The sequence below is a fragment of the Pan troglodytes genome, chromosome 2 (assembly GCF_028858775.2).
Source record: "Pan troglodytes isolate AG18354 chromosome 2, NHGRI_mPanTro3-v2.0_pri, whole genome shotgun sequence".
Lineage (NCBI taxonomy): Eukaryota > Metazoa > Chordata > Mammalia > Primates > Hominidae > Pan > Pan troglodytes.
The window spans coordinates 170,965,398-170,986,064 of NC_086015.1; the positions used below are offsets into that span (position 1 = coordinate 170,965,398).

Consider the following 20,667-nt stretch of genomic DNA (forward strand, 5'->3'; position numbering starts at 1 on the left):
TGCAATTGGTTTTGATGTTTTAGACATGAAGTCTTTGCCCATGCCTATGTCCTGAATGGTATTGTCTAGGTTTTCTTCTAGGATTTTTATGGTTTTAGGTTTTACATTTAAGTCTTTAATCCATCTTGAGTTAATTTTTGTATAAGGTGTTAAGGAAGGGGTCTAGTTTCTGTTTTCTGCGTATGGCTAGTCAGTTTTCGCAGCACCATTTATTAAATAGGGAATCCTTTCCCCATTGCTTGTTTTTGTCAGGTTTGTCAAAGATCAGATGGTTGTAGATGTGTGGTGCTATTTCTGAGGTCTCTGTTCTGTTCCATTGGTCTATATATCTGTTTTGGAGTACCATGCTGTTTTCTAAAACCAGAAATACCATTTGACCCAGCAATCCCATTACTAGGTATATACCCAAAGGATTACAAATCATATTATAAAGACACATTCACATGTATGTATATTGAAGCACTATTTACAATAGCAAAGACTTGGAACCAACCCAAATGTCCATCAATGATAGACTGGATAAAGAAAATGTGGCATATATATGCCATGAAATACTATGAAGCCATAAAAAAGGATGAGTTCATTTCCTTTGCAGGGACATGGATGAAGCTGGAAACCATCATCCTCAGCAAACTAACACAGGAGCAGAAAACCAAGCACCGGATGTTCTCACTCATAAGTAGGAGTCGAACAATGAGAACATGTAGACTTAGGGAGGGGAACATCACACACTGGGGCCTGTCTGAGGGGGTGGGGGGGCAAGGGGAGGGAGAGCATTAGGACAAATACCTAAATGCATGTGGAGCTTAAAACTTAGATGATGGGTTGATAGGTACAGCAAACCACCATGATACATGTATACCTATGTAACAAACCTGTATGTTTTGTACATGTATCTCAGAACTTAAAGTAAAAAAAAAATTCTTCAGTGTAAAAGCACATGGTTTTTAAGATATAATATTTAACTCACTCTCCATTGATTAATAGTTTTTTTGTGATGATATCATGAGAACAGGCTTATGTTTTAGAGATCACTATAACCATAAAGATACATTTTTAATGTAGTGCGTTTTATTTTTGCTTTCTCTGAGTTGTAGGGAGCTGAAATGCTAAATGTATTTATTGTAAAATAGAATTTGGGTCTAATTTAACCTTGTCCATGGCATTGATGTGGGTGGGAGTTGCATAGTGGCAGAGGGAAAGGAACATAAATTGACCAGGATACTAAGAAGAGAATGAAATAACCGAGGTAAATGTATGATTAGTCATCTCCAGCTTAAAAAAAAATCAAATATATTACTACTAGGTCAAAGGATTTTGAAAGCTACTCATTTACAAGTTTTACTCAATACTATGATACTAAGTAATCATATGGTAATGATACTTGATCTCAAAATTCATTTGTTGTACCATATATTATGGTTTTGTGTCTATATCATATATTTTCCTACTTATGTGTTTAAATTCTATTTTGTTATGTCAATCTCTTTGATGCCACCTATTTTTCCATGTTCAATCAAATGCTAATTGCAGTCAAAAGCCAGTTTTAGCATAATTTACTCTCCATAAAGCAGACTTTAAATATCCACATATCTAACACTTTGTTCTTGTTCCAGGTAACAAGATGCTCTAACTAAATATTTTTCTCCCTATGTGTTCTCCAGGTTCACAGTGGAACAGGAAATTGATTTAAAAGATGTTTTGAAGGCTCTTGGAATAACTGAAATTTTCATCAAAGATGCAAATTTGACAGGCCTCTCTGGTAAGAAATAAACACAAATTTTTAAAAATGTTATTCCATAAGAGCTTTGTTAAATGATGTTATTAAATCCTCTATTCACTATGGAGTTCTGGGGTAAAATATAGTTACCACTTGCCAAATAAATCTAGCATGAAATACATTTAACCTCTACAAGCAAAACTATAGATATAGTCTTAACATTAAGTTTATATTATCTGGTTCATATCATATCTTTGACAATAGATTATATTCTCCGGAAGACCTGTCTTAAACATCTTTGGATTCCCCATCCCATCTGACATAATGCCTTGTAGAATAGGTAATCAATAAATGTGTTGATTGACTATCTCAATATGTCCCATTGTAGTAAATCATGTAAGAAAGAAAGAAGGGAGGATAAATGAGTGACTGCTGTGAGAGCTAGACCAAAGATCCTTTTTAAAAGAATAAAGAATACCCAGTGAGATGGTATAAACATGTTCTAATTCTTTAATAAAAAAATTAACAGTGGGCTGGGCATAGTGGCTCATGCCTGTAATCCTAGTACTTTGGGAGGCTGAGGTGGGGGGATCACCTGAGGTCAGGAGTTTGAGACCAACCTGGTCAACAGAGTGAAACCCCATCTCCACTAAAAATACAAAAAATTAGCCACACATGGTGGTGGGTGCCTGTAATCCTAGCTACTCGGGAGGCTGAGGCAGGAGAATTGCTTGAACCCAGGAGGCAGAGGTTGAAGTGAGCCGAGATTGCACCATTGTACTCCAGCCTGGGCAACAACAGCGAAACTCTGTCTCAAAAAATAGTAAAAATAAATAAATAAATAAATAAATAAATAAATAAATAAATAAATAGTGGTTTTAAAGAAGTAACTTCAAAGTATACCTGGCACATTGGGGTGTCTAGTAATTTATTTTAAATATCCCAAGAAAAAAATCCAATTGAATTATTTGATTCAAATACCCTATTTTTTTCAGAGTAAAAAAAAAAATCACAAAATATTAGCCATGTTAAAGCATTTATAATTTGTAAAATACTTTGGAAGTATTTTTAAGTAGCTAACCCCAAGAAATTTGCCATCACAAAAAGGCAACAATGAACTTAAGACTGAGTAAATAAGTTACATAAGGGTTATTTTTATCATTTCCTTAGAAGAGAGAAAATAAAAATACAATCTGTTTTCTGATGAGATAAAGATAGATATATATTAAGATAAAAGACACTCAACATGTAAGACCTCTTTATATGCAAATTATTTAACCCAAATTTCCAAATAGCACTGAGATGATAGATTCCTTAGCAGTTCCTGTGTTAAAGGAGAGAATTTAGTTTTCTTAGCCTGAAGCAGCAGCCTATAGAGAATCAAGCTGACCAAACTATAGCTTCTAAACCTGGAGTGTGAGGGCCCATAGACTGAATTCAGAGAAGCTGATGCCCTGCAACCCTTGAAATTGCATATAAATGTGTGCACACAATGCATCTGCACATATACATGTAGGTGTGTGTGAGAGAGAAACAGTTTGGGGGGCTCGTATTAATTAATAGCTTTCGAGAAATTCTCAATGTGTCTGTGATGAAAAAAGCCTTTGTCCTCCCAGATTTAGGATTGAACGTGTTGTTTTCTAAACAGCACTCAGCTTCTAGCAATGAGTTGATACTAATGTATTTGGTACAACTTCTACCCCTCGTTCAGAGAGCTTACAGCCCTAAACACTAATAGAGCTTTTCTAAATGTCTACTATATAAATGTTCCTGTCCACATAAGAGAAATGGGCTTTCCCTGAGTAAATGTTTTCATGGCTTATATCCAAGCTTCTAGGGCTCTGAACTCTTCAGTGGGGTTATCAAGAATGTAGGACTGGTAGAGATTCAAAATATAATGTGGTATCTGTACCTGAGTCAGAAATATATTCATGGCTGAAGCTTAGCATAATTTAACATTGTCATTCCCTCTTCTTTAGGAATTGAGAGAAATCTGTCTTACCATACTGGCCAAATTCCAATTGGATAATTACATTGTACTTTCTTAACGTGGCTCTATTTTCAGTTTGATTAGTAATTCCTCACTGTCTCACCCAAACATCTAGGAAGTTATTTCAAACAAATAGAATACCTGCTGCCTCTCAGTCCTGACGGAGTAGCACTACAGTGGCAAATCAATTATTGTGGTCAGTGTAGCTTATAATTTCTAACATATTTGGAAGGTTTATAAGGTAATATTTAATTGCCTTTACAGAGACAGAGACAATAGACCATAAATATGCATTATGATAACAGATGGTTTAGAGATTGGAAATAACACTAGAATCTTCCAGAGAATTAATACATTCTATATGCAAAGTATCTGTTTGTTTGATCAAAACTTCCATGGGAATTGAATCCTTCTCTGTGTCCTACTCACAGTTGTATTCCTGGTACCTTGTAAAAAACTGACATATAGTTGACACACAGTAAATGTTCACTGAAGGGTAAAAAAGATGAGGGGAAGAAGACAAGAGGTTTATTTGGCCCCACATTACATACAATCTAAGGACTATTTGCCCCCTTAAACATAAGTAAAAAAATCCTGGATTTGCCATTCTCAAATACCACCCCATTCAGGTTTTCAGGATCACTTGATAAAAGATCTAAAGCAAACTTCCCAGTCTTTCAGTGGGAATTCTTTGATTATTACATTATTAGTTTTGCCAGAGTCTAAGCAGCTCCAGTATGCCATCCACCCTAACCAATATATCCTTACATTCCCCATGCCATGCACACACACATTAATTTATGAATCATTCATTCAAAAATTATTGTTTTAATTATAAAACTTGCCCCTTTTTTTCCTCTAAATTCAATAGCATTTATCTCTTCATCATTTATTTGAGCACCATATGCTCTGCTTTGTAAGGTTGGTATCATTTTCATATGTCTAGTTTTTTCCTCTCCAAATAACATAACCTTGATGATTAATGTCTATAACTCTTCATAACCCCCATAAATACCCAGGAAAATTATTTGCATGCATTTTGTTTCTACTTTAATGAGAATCTCACGGTGTTTAGGATATATAAAGGCTTACCTCAATATATTACAGGTTTGGCTCTATACCACTGCACTAAAGTGAATATTCCAATAAAATGAGTCACATGAATTTTTTGTTTCCCAGTGCATATAAAAGTTATATTTACACTATACCATAGTCTATTAAAGGTACAAAGACATTATGTCTGAAAAAGTAAAGCATATACCTTAATGTAAAAATACTTTATTGCTGAAAAATGCTAATGATCATCTGAGCCATCAGTGAGTCATAAGCTTTTTGTTGGTGGAGAATCTTGCCTTGATATTGATGGTTTCTAATAGACCAGGGTGGTGGTTGCTGAAGGATGGAGTGGCTGTGGCAATTTCTTAAAATAAGACAACAATGAAGTTTGCTGCATCCATGTACTCTTCTTTCCATGAACAATTTCTCTGTATCATGCAATGCTGTTTACCCACAGTACAACTTCTTTCAAAATGGAATCAGTCCTTTCAAACCCTACCACTGCTTTATCAACTAAGTTTCTGTCATAGTTTAAGTCCTTTGTTGTCATTTCAACATTGTTCGCAGCATCTTCACCAGGAGTAGATCTCATCTCAAGAAACCACTTTCTTTGTTCATCCCTATGAAGCAACTCCTCATCCATTTAAATTTGATCATGAGATAGCAGCAATCTAGTCACATTTTCAGGGTTCACTTCTAATTCAAGTTCTCTTGCTGTTTCTACCACATCCACAGTTACTTCCTACAATGAAATTTTGAAACTGTCAGTTATAAAAGTCAGAATCAACTTCTTCCAGACCCCTGTTAATGTTGCTATTTTGATTTCCTTCCATGAAACATCAGTGTTTTTATTGGCATCTAGAATGCTGAATTCTTTCCAGAAGATTTTTTCTTTGCCCAGATTTTGGATCTGGGCAAAGAGGCCAGGAATTCTTCCTAACATCTGCAATGCCCAGGAGAGCTCCTCCACAACAAAGGATTATCCAGCCAAAATTGTCAATAGTGAAAAGGCTGAGAAATCCTATACTGGAGAAAGCATGTAGAAACAGAGAAGAAAAAAAAATTAAAAGACAGAATGGGAACATATTAGGTCAAAAGACAGAGGAGTCAAGCATATGAAATGGCTAAAAAAAAAAAAAAAGAAAAAGAAGAGAAATGAAAAAATATAGAACAATATATGTATGTATATAGGCTTTTAAATGGCTAGAAAATATTTGAACAATATCTTAGAAAGTGATAACGGCAGTTGCCTCTGGAACACGGGACAGAGGCTTTAGATGAAAGAGGAGTTTTCATTTCATATACTGCTCTGTAGTGTTTGGAATTTTACCTTGTACATGTATTGCTTTTTTAATTAAAATTGTTACTTAAAAATTAGAAAAACTTTTTAAAAAATACCATTAATAGGCCAGGCGCAGTGACTCATGCCTGTAATTCCAGCACTTTGAGAGGCCTACACAGGACAGTCCAGTAGTTCAAAACCACCCTGGGTAACATAATGAGACCTTGTTTCTTATTTAAGAAAAAGTCATTAATAATAGAATTAATTAGCAAATTTGAAATCACCCAGAGAATAATTCAGTACTATCGTTATATTGTTACTTTCTTAAATTATGTGATAAAATTGTATCTTTCTTCAAAAATAGCATACGTGATTTAGCAGTGGGGAAAAATAAAACCTGCTTTGCTTTCTCTTGCTTCTGGAAAAAACAGAGTGACTTGAGATCTTTTGCTAAGACCTCTCAAGTCCACTCTTTCATTTTTTATTCCATGGCATCCACTCTTATTTTAGACTCTCATTACTGCTGTTGTAGACTATTTCAATAGCCTTCTAAGCAGTTTCCAATCTCTCTCCAATCTAATCTATTTTATCTGCCACTGCCAAGATTAATCGCCTTAAAAACTTACTCTTAGATCATTCCAGTTCCTGTTCAAAGCCGGCCTTCAGTCGGCTGTGCCCCATCCGCTGCTCAGCAGGGCATTGAGACCAGGCTTCACTCTGGTTGATTCCATATACACAACTCCTGCCCAGCCAAACTAAATACTCACTCTGTGTCTCACCTGTCCCCAGCTCTCTGCCTTTGTGAAGTCTCTTCCACAAGAAAAATCTCCTGCACTGAACCTCAGCTTTAATATCCCCAATTTCATCAAGGCATCATGACTACACCAACCAGAAGTAATCGTTCCTTCTTAAATTCCTGATACCTTGTGCCTTTCTTTATGGCACATATATCTTTTTATCTCATATTATTGTTATTTATGTGTCTAATATTCCCTGCCAGAATTTAAACCCTCCAAGATTGATTCTTACACATGTTTCCTATAGTGCCCAGCACTGTGCTTTCTGCTTAGGACCTACTGAAGGAAGAAATGAATAAAATGAGATGCTCAATATTTATTACATTTATTTTTTATTTCAATTTGATATCCATTGCTTTTGTTGGTAAATTCCATTAACATAAAACACAGTAAAGGCTCATACAATAAACACAGATTATAGAAAGTGCTGAGAATCATTTTCTTCTCAGGCTGTATTTAAAATGCTCATCTACTTGCAGCGAGGATCCTGTTATAGAGAAGGTCTATTTTTGTAATGGAAATGGATGACTGTCAGCATTTGGATTAATAGATAATCCTCTTGGAAGGTGTAAGGGGAAGGAGAAAGAGAGTACTAAATCCTTCAGCATCAAGTACAAGCTTTAATAAAGGAGCCAATAAAATAAAGGAATTAAGAAGACACACCAAAAGCCATATTCAGGTCAGACTCAAGTGCTGTTGATTTATGCTGGACCTACTCTTACCCTCTGCCCTTGTTTGTTCTCTTTCTTCTTGCGCCTGTAAACTACAAGGCTCTATTTCTCTCATTGCCATAATTCCAATTCTTCTACTTTCTTGCCTGGATTATTGCAACAGCTAACAAAGTTCATCTTCCTGCCCCCAGCTGTTTGCTTATCTGATTCACCCTGCACAGCAGCTGCCACAGCTATCTTCTAAAATCAAAGCATTGTGTCCCATTACTTCTGGACAAATCCAGGCTCTCTAGCATCATCGTCAAAGCTCTTAAAATTATGTCCTCTCCTACTCCCCAACCTCCTCATAGCTCAGGCTCCAGCTGGACCTTCAAGAGATCCCCACTGGGGATGTAAAGTTTCTCTCACTTTACAAATGGAATCTTCTGCTTGGAATGTCCATCTTGCCTTCTCTGACTTTTCACTCTTACTAGTTGTTTAAGAGCAAGCTGAAAGGTCGACACATCAGAGACGTTTGACCTGACATTCCTCTTCCTTCCTAAATGGTTTACTTTTCCTTATGTGGAATCTGGTAGCACTTTGCACACACCTCTGTTAGCACGTTTCATTTTCTCCTAGACTATTTGTTTACATACTTGTCTCTGAGCTCAGAGCTATTCAAAAGCATAGACATCTTTCTGTCCCCAGAACACAGAAGAGAATTTGTGGTGGGGGACAGGGTAGATACCGAGTGGGTGAGTGCTGTGAGTAAATTTCACTCTACCCCACCTGGCTACAAGCATGGGGACTTCTCTCATACTTCCTGCCCTCGCCACTGCAGCCACACAGCCCCTTCTTTGGGTCCTTAAACATGCCCAGTTTGTATCTGCCTCTGCACTAGCTTTTCCTTCCATCTGAAATACTCTCCCTTTATTTCTTCCAGTGGCTGGCTCCTTTGTATTCCTTCATTCTCAGCTAAGATTTGCCCTCTGAGACCCACCTTTCTGAATAACCTGTGTCAAATAGCTCCTCTTCGCTGCCCCAGTCACTAACCAACATATCACCTTATCTTGTTAGCTTAGTTATACTTACTATACCCTGAAATTGTAGTCATTTATTGATTCACTTTTTATTGTTCTTTTATTTGATGTCTACTTTCCTCTAATTAGGAAGGAACTATTTAGTTCATCATAGTATACCTGGTGCATCTGGCTCATAGTAGGTGCTCAGCACATGAATGAATGAATGAATGAACCAATAAATGAATGTTTGCTGGTTTTGTAAAAAATCTATCCAGAAAAGCAAACAAAGAAACATTATTCCTATCGTAAGAGAACTCAAATTCTAGGAACTTTTATAAATTTCATGGGTGGGGCTGAAGCTAAAAATATTTTGGCAACTAAAGCACAGAGACACTTTTGGTATGCTAGGGTTCTGTTATAATACTCTCGTCATTTTGTTATTTTAAGCATGCTGTTCATGACGCAGAAATCTATTTAAATTGGCTGAATTTAGGAACAGTGCCACAGAGGAAGTAGTGGCCTACACTTGCATGATGGCTATCCTGCAAGCATGATGTTAATCTCAGATACTTAGAGCCTTTGGTGCCCTGCACAATACCACATATGTAGTGGGTACTGAAGAAATATTTACTAAGTGACTGAATGAATGCCTTTGTAGTCTTGCCCTGCTTTTTTCAGAAGAGCTTGAATTATTGCCCAGTTTTTCTCTGGGGGAACCTAGGGTTTACTGGCCCTGTTCCCATCTCATCCATTGTAAAAATCCTGGCCTCATGCTGCCTGGAGGAAAGTAGGACCAGTCATTTGGCAGCACTGTCTGCTGTGGCCAGAAGGAAAAGGCTGCTTGGTGCCAGCAGATTTAAAAACAAAAAACTACTTGCCTTTGCTTGATTGATTGAGAGAATAGCTAACTTTTCTCTAACCAACAAGACAAGCTCATCAGTGTAAGTCTCCTTCATACCCCTTTGCATTCTGATTCAATTTATCAAATATCTGAGTGCATACCTGGTACCCGGCAGTGTGCAAGGTGTTGTGGATGAGATAAGTACAACAGGCAAAGTCCAGGCCTTGAAGAGTGTATGGCCTAGCAGGAAAGATGGTCTTGATTGTCTACTGCATGACATCGCCTGTTTCTCTGCATGACCTGATCTACTTCTAAGATTTTGTGGCTGCAGACACATGCTTGCTTAGACCACTTTCTGGTTATATTTTATTTTAATGAGACTGCTTGAAATTTGTCTCAAGAAAAAAAGGCTTCATTTTCTTTTTTTCCCCTTAGTACCTGTGATGTGATTTCTTTTTCTTTTTTTTTTCTTTTTTTTCTTTTTTGTGAGATGGAGTCTCACTCTGTCACTCAGGCTGGAGTGCAGTGGCACAATCTTGGCTCACTGCAACCTCTGCCTCCTGGGTTTGAGCAATTCTCTGGCCTTAGCCTCCTGAGTAGCTGCTATTACAGGTGCATGCCACCACACCAGGCTAATTCTTGTACTTTTAGTAGAGACGGGGTTTCACCATGTGGGCCAGGCTGCTCTTGAACTCCTAACCTCAAGTGATCTGCCTGCCTCAGCCTCCCAAAGTGCTGGGATTACAGGTGTGAGCCACTATGCCCGGCCTTCTTATTTGTCCATTTTCTTCTACTTATGTATCCAATGGGATGGTGTTTTTCTGAAGGCTGATTGTCTTAAGGTCTCATTTACAGGTGTAGACATTTGCTATCCCTCATGTAGCAGTTAATCATGATATGGGAATCCAAACGTTGCATTCAATCTTTGCTGTCTTTGAAATAAATACAATAGCACTAGTCTGCTGGATCCCATTCTCCTTACTCTTTTACTCAATCAGATTTTGAAGTCTTTTAGCACGTATGTGGCCTTTGCACTTTTTCCCTCTCTGCTGCTGTTGTCAATTTTCTTGGAACGTCTACTTTAGATTATTGTCTTATGTTTTATTTATTACAAGAATAAACTTAAAAAGAATTTGTTTTTGAGACAGGGTCTCACCCTGTGTCCAGGCTGGAGTGCAGTGGTGCGATCTTGGCTCACTGCAACCTCAACCTTCTTGAGCTCAGGTGATCCTCCCACCTCAGCCTCCTGAGTAGCTGGGACTACCACGCCCAGCTAGTTTTTGTAATTTTTTGTACAGATGGGGTTTTGCCATGTTGCCCAAGCTGGTATCCGACTCCTGGGCTCAAGCGATCAGCCCCAAGTGATCGGCCTGCCTCAGCCTCCCGTAGTGCTGGGACTACAGGCATGAGCCACAATGCCCGGCCTATTACAAGAATAAACTTTATAACCATAATTATGAACAGAGTTGTGGTCATAGTGCACATCAGATGACACTGAAAGACTTTATATACCCAAAGTCTTATAATATGAAATAGTTAACCACTTTCGTTCAACAATTACTGAAATCCTGTCTATGACAGTATACTGGGTTAAAGACTGGAAAATTGAACATTACCAGGAAACTCCCTCTACTAGGGTTAGCTCATTCTTTAGACCCTGCTATATGCCAGAAGACAAGGTTACTAAGAAAAATGACACAATCCTTGCCTTAAGGAAGTAGACTGTCCAGGAAGAGGGAAGCATCAGTGCAAATATGACATATTAGAAAGGCTTCAATAGAATTAGTTTCTGGGTTCAATAGGAGAGTGATCAGATCTACTTTAGTGATTTAGGAATTAGAGGAGAGCAGAAAAAGCCTCACAGAGCTAGATGCTGAGCTTCTAAACTAGATTAGGTGTCTTACTATACAATAAAAGTTGAGGGAGCTTCTAGGGAAACAAAGATACAGAAATGACAAAGCGTGCTATGTTGAGGCTGTTTCAGTTCATATAATTTGAAGCACGGCATATGGGGCAAAGAATGCTAATGGAAGGAAGCAAAGGCAGCCTGATGGAGGTCCTTATAGTTTATACTGAGCAGGTATGGAGGTTTGCAATATACTGAAGGTGAGGTGAGAGGGAGAGCAAGCAGGAGAGGGGATAAAATGTTTTAAGTGGAGTAGTGGCATAATTTGATTTGTATTTTGATAAGATCATCCCGGAGGAAGCTTTAAGGTGAACTGGAGGCAGTCAGGAGAGCATTTCTCTACTGCTGAGTCATGACACACTGTAACATCCATTGAAACTCATTCAAAAAGATGATTTGTATATGTTGCTGAGTTTAATTTTCTGATTTCTAAGGAATTTTATCTTCATGCTAATAGGTGAGCTTGGTCTATGATTTTCTTTCTTATATTGTTGGGTTTTCTTCAACTTTTACAGCAAAGTAAAATATCCACAGATGAGTTTGATAGCTTTTATTCTCTTTCTAATGTCTAGAATGGTTTTACAACAGGCAATCCTATCTGTTCCTTGAAGATTTGGTTAAAATCACCTAGAAAACCATCTAGGCTTGGAGTCTTTAATTTCGAGGATGGAGAAAGTTTTTGTATACTGATTCAATTACTTTAATGGTTACTGGATTATTCAAATATTCTATTTTTTTTCCTTGACTCAATTTTATTTTTATTTATTTTTTTTTATTTTTATTTTTTTGAGACGGAGTCTTGCACTGTCGCCCAGGCTGGAGTGCAGTGGCCGGATCTGGGCTCACTGCAAGCTCTGCCTCCTAGGTTCACGCCATTCTCCTGCCTCAGCCTCCCGAGTAGCTGGGACTACAGGCGCCCACCACCACGCCTGGCTCATTTTTTTTGTATTTTTAGTAGAGACGGGGTTTCACCATGTTAGCCAGGGTGGTCCCGATATCCTGACCTTGTGATCTGCCCACCTCGGCCTCCCAAAGTGCTGGGATTACAGGCGTGAGCCACCGTGCCCGGCCCAATTTTATAATTTACACATTTCTATAAAATAATCTAGCTCATGGTAAATCTCTTCATTTTCAAAATTATTCGCATAAAAAAGAACAAATACTTTTTTAGGATAGATGGAAATATTTTGGTTTTTTGTTTGTTTGTTTGTTTGTTTGTTTGTTTGTTTTTGAGATGGAGTTTCACTCTTGTTACCCAGACTGGAGTGCAATGGCATGTTCTCGGCTCACCGCAACCTCTGCCTCTCAGGTTCAAGAGATTCTCCTGTCTCAGCCTCCCTAGCAGCTGGGATCACAGGCACACGCCTTCACGCCCGGCTAATTTTTTTGTATTTTTAGTAGAGACGGGGTTTCACCATGTTGGCCAGCCTGGTCTCGAACTCCTGACCTCAGGTTATCTGCCCGCCTTAGCCTCCCAAAGTGCTGGGATTACAGGTGTGAGCCACTGCGCCCAGCCAAATATTTTGTATTTTATTTGTGGAGAAAGGTTCACAGATATATGTATATCTATCAAAACTTATCAAATCATGTATAATAGATATTCATAGTAAATAACTTATAATCTCATGAAGTTAATTAACATTTATCTGCAGAAAATTATACATAGTATTTTTTGTGATAAAAAATTATTTTCCATATTCTTGGGTATGTTCTTTTTTTGCTCTTAATATTGTTTATTTGGACAATCTCTTTTTTTTTAATGAATTTTGTTTAAAAGTTTGTCCAGTTCATTATCTTTTAAATAACTAGCTCTCTGAGAATAACCCTTAGCATCTTTGTTTTCTTTCTCTTTCTGCTGTAAGTACCTTGCAATATCCCTGCCACAACTACCACCACCATCATTTTGGTGGGGCAAGTGCGAACAGGCAAGAAAGTAGGTGACTAGAGGATATTACAACATTTGGGACAGAGGCTAGAAATAACGGGATGATTTTTCTTATTTCAAAGTGCCTACTTCAGCCAGCTGGTCAAGCGTCGTAGCTATTGGAGGCAATTTCCTATGTGCAAATTGATGTAGTTGGAATATTATGTGGTGTCTTTGAGGAGAACCCCTTTTAGAATTCTTCAGAAGGGCTTAGCTGACAATGTGGATACTCATTACCCTGTAGGAACTGGGTTCTAGCACCTTTGTATTCAAGGTCATGATATTGGCTCTTGATGCTTAACTCACAGACTGATGAAAATGGGCAGCAAAATCTGAAAATAATACAGCATCAAATAGCTGCTAGTTAATATATTTTACTGTCTTAAAATTTATTTTTTAAATGTTTTCTTTTTTATTATTACTATTTTAAAATTAAAATTAGTATTATTTTATTTTACATAGAGATGAAGTCTCACTATATTGTCTAAGCTGGTCTTGAGTTTCTGGGCTCAGGTGATCCTCCTGCCTCAGCTTCCCAGAGTGCTGGGATAATAGGCATGAGCCACTGCGCCCAGCTACTGTCTTGAAATTTATGTGCTGATTTTACCAACTAAATATATTCGGTTACTTAACACAATTTAAATTTTTCTTAAAAAAAACACTACTCTTTTGGATTTGAGGGAGCTAATTATACTTTATTACTAAATGTGAAAACTTGATTGCTTTTTTATTTTTCTTCTAGTCAACAAATACATTCTAGAAGAAAACATCATAATATGTGAAATGGACTATTTAATAATGCACTACTTATATCTTAATACCAAATAAGATCTGAGGAAGTAATGTTCCCGTTAAAAGTATATTCAGAGATGCCATTGTTAGTTGTCTTGGGGCTTATTCAAAGTAATCAGGTCCTCTGTAACAGATGTACCAAAATGTTGAAAATCCTTCCTTATATGTACAAGATAATTACGTGCTTTTCAAAGCTTGAAGGAAAATGTATTTTGTGGGTAGAACTTGATACTTACAAAGTCTAACTAAGCAACCTAATGGGAAATCAATTGTGCTTTTAATGGTGCTGGACATCAGCAACAAAGTTATTTATCTGAAATCTGAATTAGATCTCCTGGAATTGAAAGGGGGGTTATAAATTTGAGTAATTCTTTTTCTTACTCTCCTGTGCTCTTTTGAAAAATGTATTTGAGGCATCTTTTGTTTGTTTTGTTTCTTTCTTAGGGAAAAGTTGAAACCCCAAGATTGAATGCCATTTTATGGTTTGCTAGGGCTGCTGTAACAAGTAACAGGCTGAGTGGCTTAAAAAACAGGAAATTTATTTTCTCACAGCTCTAGAGGCTGTAAGTCTGAAATAAAAGTGTCAGCAAGTTGGTTTCTTCTGAGGCCTCCCTTCTTGGTGTGTAGATGGCCGTCTGTCCCCTCTATCTTCACGTGGTATATTAGTCATATTTACATGATGGCAGTGGTGGCCTGTCTGGAGTGGCCGGTCCCATGACCCCGGCTGCAGCAAGGGAGGGAGGAGCAGCCAGGGCTTCATGCTCCACGGAGCCAGCAGGAGCTGGGAAGAAGTGGAAGCCTGCCCCCTTCTGAGTTGGAGAGGCAGGAGCCCAGCCAACCTGGGCACAGCTGCTGTGGACCTGGGCATCTCTGCACTCTCCAGGCCCAGGAAGCCCCTGCCCACTGCAGGCTCAGAAGTGCCTGCTCCTACTGCCTGGCCTCTCCCTGATCCCGGAGACCACTCTGATTTCTGAACAAAGTTGTGGCCCAGTCCAGGTGCTGTCATGAGCTGGCCGGGTGTGCACATGCCTGGGGCAGTGCTGACACATCAACCCCCTGCCGACTGGGCCCCCTCCAGACTTTGGGCACTGATGAGCATGGGAGGGAGGCCAAGAGGGGGCTAAAGGCAGCTCAGTGCAGGCCTGCAGGCGCCGCTCAGCACGGACAGCCTGGATGCCATGGGTACTGTGGAGGGCAGGCCAATGGTGGCAGGAGGCAGACAGGCTCCTGGGTGGAAAGGGGAGGGTCCCCAATGAAACCCCCCCTTCAGGCCAGGGATGACCTGAGGCCTGGGGTCCAGGCTGCCAGTTCTGTGGACCAGAATGAGAACTTACGGTGCTTTTTCCGCGCCACCTGTGGCCACCCATGGATCAATCAGCACATACTTCCTCCCCTCTGAAGCCTATAAAAACCCCCAAACTCAGTCAGACTTGAGCAGATGACAGGATGACCTGCCTGCAGAGAGGAGCTACCCACTGTGGGTCTCCTCTCTGCTAAGAGTTGGACACTCGTTGGGACAACCCGCCTGCAGAGAGGAGCTACCCACTGCAGTTCTCTGAGCTGTTCTGTCACTCTATAAAGCACCTCTTTGCCTTGCTCACCCTCCACTTGTCTACATGCCTCATTCTTCCTGGATGTGAGACAAGAACCTGGGACCCACCAAATGGCAGGACTGAAAGAGCTGTAACACAAATAGGGCTGAAACATGCCCCTTGCTCGCCGTGTTGTAGGCAGCAAGAAGGAGAGAAGAGAGAAGAGAAGTGCCGTGGCCCTCCAGGGAGCCCAGACCTAGTAGCTCCCGAGCCAGGGCTGTGACACCCGCTTTGAAGCTCTGCGGTTCCTGGTGTCTCCAAGCTTCCAAACGCCACCACATTTCCTGGTGCCAGCAGTGGAAGCTGCTTGTGGTACTTCTGGTCCAGCTGCAGCCTAGCAGTGAGCCAGCACCCATGCCAGTGCCTGGAGCTGCCTGCCCCACCGTAGCCAGAGTGCCTGACTGTGTGCAGCAGACAGACCCCATGCTCGCTCACTCACATGCCTCTCACCACTCCACACCTGGCTCGCCCTTGGCAAGTGTGGGATCCGGGCTGGTAGCACAAGCCAAGTGCAGCCTGCCAGGCCTAGTGGGCACAATGAACCCAGCAGGCCTAGGCAAAACTCAGGCAAAGGCACCACTGGCAACAGAGGTTTCCAGCTGATGAAGCGACACCCCAAGGATCCTGTAACATATGTATGTGTAAATATACAAACATATATACATACATAATTAGTCATTATATACATATTTATGAAGAGAGAAAATTTTTAAGGAATTGGCTCATCATTATGGAGGCTTTGGATGCTCAAAATCTTCAGGTAGAGACCTGGAAAAAAATTGCAACCCAAAGGCAGCCTGCTGGCAGAATTCCTCCTTGCTTGGGAAGGGCCAATCTTTGTTTTATTAAAGCCCTCAGCTGATTGGATGAGGCCTACCCACATTGTGAAGGTAATCTGCTTTACTCAAAGTCTACCAATGTCAATCTCATCTAAAAGCACTGTTATAGAAACATCCAGACAGTTTGACTAAATATCTGAGCACCATGGCTCAGCCACGCTGACACATAGAGTTAATTAACCATTACACAGGGCCTTCCCTCTGTACCTGTCTGTGTCCAAATTTCCTCTCCTTATAAGAACGCTAGTCATATTGAATTAGGACCCACCCTAATGACCTCATTTAAATTTAAAATTCTGTCTCCAAATATAGTCAATCTCTGAAGTACTGGGGGTTATGACTTTAACATATAAATTTGTGTGGAACATAATATAGCCTATAACAGCCATTACCTTAAAACAGGCATAAATAGGAAGGGAAAAACAGTCCTCCTAATGCTAAAAATGTGTTATTTCCTCTTATCTTAGGATAAAACGTGTTTGTGAATCCTCAGATAAACCAATTAATTGTAATGGAAAGTAACTTTTTCATAAATTTACATTATGAATCTAGAAGTCAATTTCATTTTTCTTTGCCAAGGGTATTTACATTATCATAGTAATTAAATATTAGGTTAAAAAAGGAAAAAATTTTTTATTCTGGCTGTTTCTGAATTTTTACTTGTTTTCATTTCATACTTTTATATTTAAAATTAAAGAGCAATGTGTGAGATATTTTAGTCTTGACTTATGAAATAATTTGAAGTCACTAGTAAAAAAAGTTTCCACTTTTTCTGAAAATATAAGACATACATATGGGAAAACCACCAATAAAAACAGAAAAGAAAATTAGCAAAAGAATATAAAATGAGGGCAAATTAAAAACCACATCTTCAATGGTTATCTCATTAATGAAATCTTTTAACATTATCTCCTAGGTTTTCTTCAGTATCCCAGTCTCTTAGATCTCTAAAATCCATTTAACAAAAGGGCAAAATATTTTCCTATCTCTGAATGAAAAAAAAAATTTCTGATTCTCTTTTTGCAGATAATAAGGAGATTTTTCTTTCCAAAGCAATTCACAAGTCCTTCCTAGAGGTTAATGAAGAAGGCTCAGAAGCTGCTGCTGTCTCAGGTACTGTTTGCTAGAATCTTCTCCCCTCTTCTAGATTTGTATTTTTAGAGCAATCTTGAGTGGGGAGTGGGGTCATTTTCAAAATGAAGCCAAAAAAGTCACTCTGCTCTAACTTAGAAGTCAAGCAAATGCTGAACCAGCCGGAATTTTCTAAATAGAATGTGAAGTGTGAACTCACTCCAGTGCCCCTTTACAGATAACTCTCATCTTCATTTTCTCTCTAATGAGAGACAGGAGGACATTGGCAGTTCTGCGAAAATAGATTTTTCTGCTGTGCTGCCTGTTTAAATATTTTAAATATTTTCCTGCTACCCATTTGAACATTTTTCTTCCTACCAAATTATTTGCTGAAATTGATTCTTAATTTTGTCAGCAAAAAGTTCTTATTTTTTATTTTCATGGTTACATGGCAAATGTATATATTTATGGAGAATATGGGATATTTTTGATACAGGTATGTAATGCATAATAATGACATCAGGGTAAATGGGGTATTCATCACCTGAAGCATTTATAATTTCTTTTTATTACAAACATTTCAATCATACTTTTCTAGTTATTTTTAAATGTACAACAAATTGTTGACTTATAATCACTTTGATGTGCTATCAAATACTAGATCTTCATTCTATTTAACTGTATTTTCGTACCCACTAACTATCCCAACATACCCCACCTCTATCACTTTCATGATAGGATAGTATTTTCAGAAGTAAATAAGAGCATAGTAGCCTCAGGCATCAAGACAGCTTGAAATCTTACATGTAATCTGGACTTTCTTTTGACAATTAACTATACTGCAGCAAGTATATATCATCTTATAATGAGGATCTCAGGGGAATTTAGTAGCCCAGTCATAGGATACCTCGTTGTATCTCTCACTGTTATATTTTCCCTTTAATCACTGCCATCTTGACCACTTACTAGAAACCTGGTGACTTCCTATGTAAAAATACCCGCTTCAGACAAAAGAAATAATGATTTGAAAATATAGAGAAACTCTCTTCAGTTTTTGTTTGGGGATTTTTTTCTTTATTCTCCCCCTTCCTTTTACTCAAAAGTCATTTTAGTAAAGACACACATATTTATGTGAGGCTGAGAATAAACATTTCATAACAAACAGAATAAATTGTCCTATTATTTTTAATGGAGTAGAAGGAAGAAATTGTTTGTTTGTTTTGTTTGTGGTGTGTGTTTGTTTTGTTTCGTTTTGCTTTTTAAAAAGATCAAGTAGAAATGTTAACACCTTTATAATTTTTCTCCAGTTAAGTCTTTAAAATCTTGTTTCCTGTAAATTGTTGTCTTTGCATTAGGTGGATAGGCATAGATGGTTTTGAGGAATTACTCATTAGTCTCTGCACATCCACAGACATATAATTACTTTTTCTCTGCACTGTAGGAATGATTGCAATTAGTAGGATGGCTGTGCTGTATCCTCAAGTTATTGTCGACCATCCATTTTTCTTTCTTATCAGAAACAGGAGAACTGGTAAGTTTATTATGAAAACAAAATTTTATTTAATAGGTCACAAAGAACCTCTTTTTTAAATGGAGATTTTTTTTCTCAGTACTCATCATATAATTTCTTTTCACAATTTTATTTATTTATTCTTTTTCCGGAGATTGACCAACTGAATTATCAGATAGTTTATAATGTTGAAATGATTTTTTTTAATGAAAATAAGGCTGGTGAGGTGGCTCAGACTTTAATCTCAGCACTTCAGTAGTTCCAGGCAGGGAGGATCACTTGAGGCCAGGAATTCAAGACCAGCCTGGGTAACATAGTGAGACCCCATTTCTACATAAATAAAAATTTTAAAAAATTAGCCAGGCATGGTGGCACATGCCTGTTATCCTAGCTACTAGAGGTGTTGGGGGTGGAAGGAATGCTTGAGCTCAGGAGTTCACAGTTACAGTAAGCTCTGATAGAGCCACTGCACTCCAGCCTGGGCATCAGAGCAAGAGCCTTTCTCTAGAAGGAAAGAAGAAAGGAAAGGAAAGGGAAAGGGAAAAGGAAGGAAGAGAGAGAGGAAGGAAGGAAGGACAGGAGGAAGGAAGGAAGGAAGGAAGGAAGGAAGGAAGGAGAAAATAACATATTTTCATTAATTGTAAGCAAGAAGGAAGATAAATATTTTATTATTTTGTTCACCCCCTCTTTTGTTTACTTCTAAACCAATACAGGTACAATTCTATTCATGGGACGAGTCATGCATCCTGAAACAATGAACACAAGTGGACATGATTTCGAAGAACTTTAAGTTACTTTATTTGAATAACAAGGAAAACAGTAACTAAGCACATTATGTTTGCAACTGGTATATATTTAGGATTTGTGTTTTACAGTATATCTTAAGATAATATTTAAAATAGTTCCAGATAAAAACAATATATGTAAATTATAAGTAACTTGTCAAGGAATGTTATCAGTATTAAGCTAATGGTCCTGTTATGTCATTGTGTTTGTGTGCTGTTGTTTAAAATAAAAGTACCTATTGAACATGTGACTAGATCTATTTTTTTATTTTAGAAGTTGTAGTATAAAGATATCTCTAGGTGAACTTTGGAAACAATGTTTCTCTACCTCTTAAATCTCTTATGCAGGATCAAAACATCATAGTAAAATAGCATTATAAAATGCATAACAAGCAATAACAAGTGAGGTGAAGACAGGTACTCCACAAAAATTCTCACTGTCATTTCTTGGAAATAAGTGTATAGTGTAGGCAAAAGAATACAAACTGGACATCTTTCGTATTGCTTCATGACAAGACCTGTTAGAAAAAAACAACAGAGCTATGCAAATCTCAGATACCTATAGCTCATTTTTCCAAATCATTGAAAATTCATTTGGCTTCATATGCCTAAAGGAGTTTACAAGTCTGGTGTATCACTGTGTTTTGTTGCTGTAAGTAAAATCCAAGCTACAATTTCCCAAAAGCCCCAAAATAAACCACACAAGCAAACTAAAAATAAAAATATGCACTTTGGCACGTCACAGGAGAGTTAATTAGAAAAACCATGCTAGCACGCATACTGGAAAATGGCAAGTCACGGGACTGAACGCTGCCCACAGAAGTGTTCTTGTTTGCTCTACATGGGGCTTTTACATTTTGAATGTCTGTAATTGGAGTATCATGTTCCTT

General features: G+C 38.3%; 1 protein-coding gene across 3 annotated transcripts in view; it reads left to right on the forward strand.

The window, feature by feature from the left end:
- Window positions 1-20,021, forward strand: part of SERPINI1 (serpin family I member 1) — an 89,806-nt gene extending 69,785 nt beyond the window's left edge. For all 3 annotated transcript variants that reach the window (XM_001160924.6, XM_516861.7, XM_054682345.2), the window contains 4 exons: window positions 1,665-1,762; window positions 17,438-17,524; window positions 18,924-19,013; window positions 19,706-20,021. In XM_001160924.6, coding sequence (XP_001160924.1) covers window positions 1,665-1,762; window positions 17,438-17,524; window positions 18,924-19,013; window positions 19,706-19,782 — 352 coding nt within the window. In that variant the 3' untranslated portion in view covers window positions 19,783-20,021. The remainder of the gene's footprint in view (window positions 1-1,664; window positions 1,763-17,437; window positions 17,525-18,923; window positions 19,014-19,705) is intronic.
- Window positions 20,022-20,667: the final 646 nt, after the last annotated feature.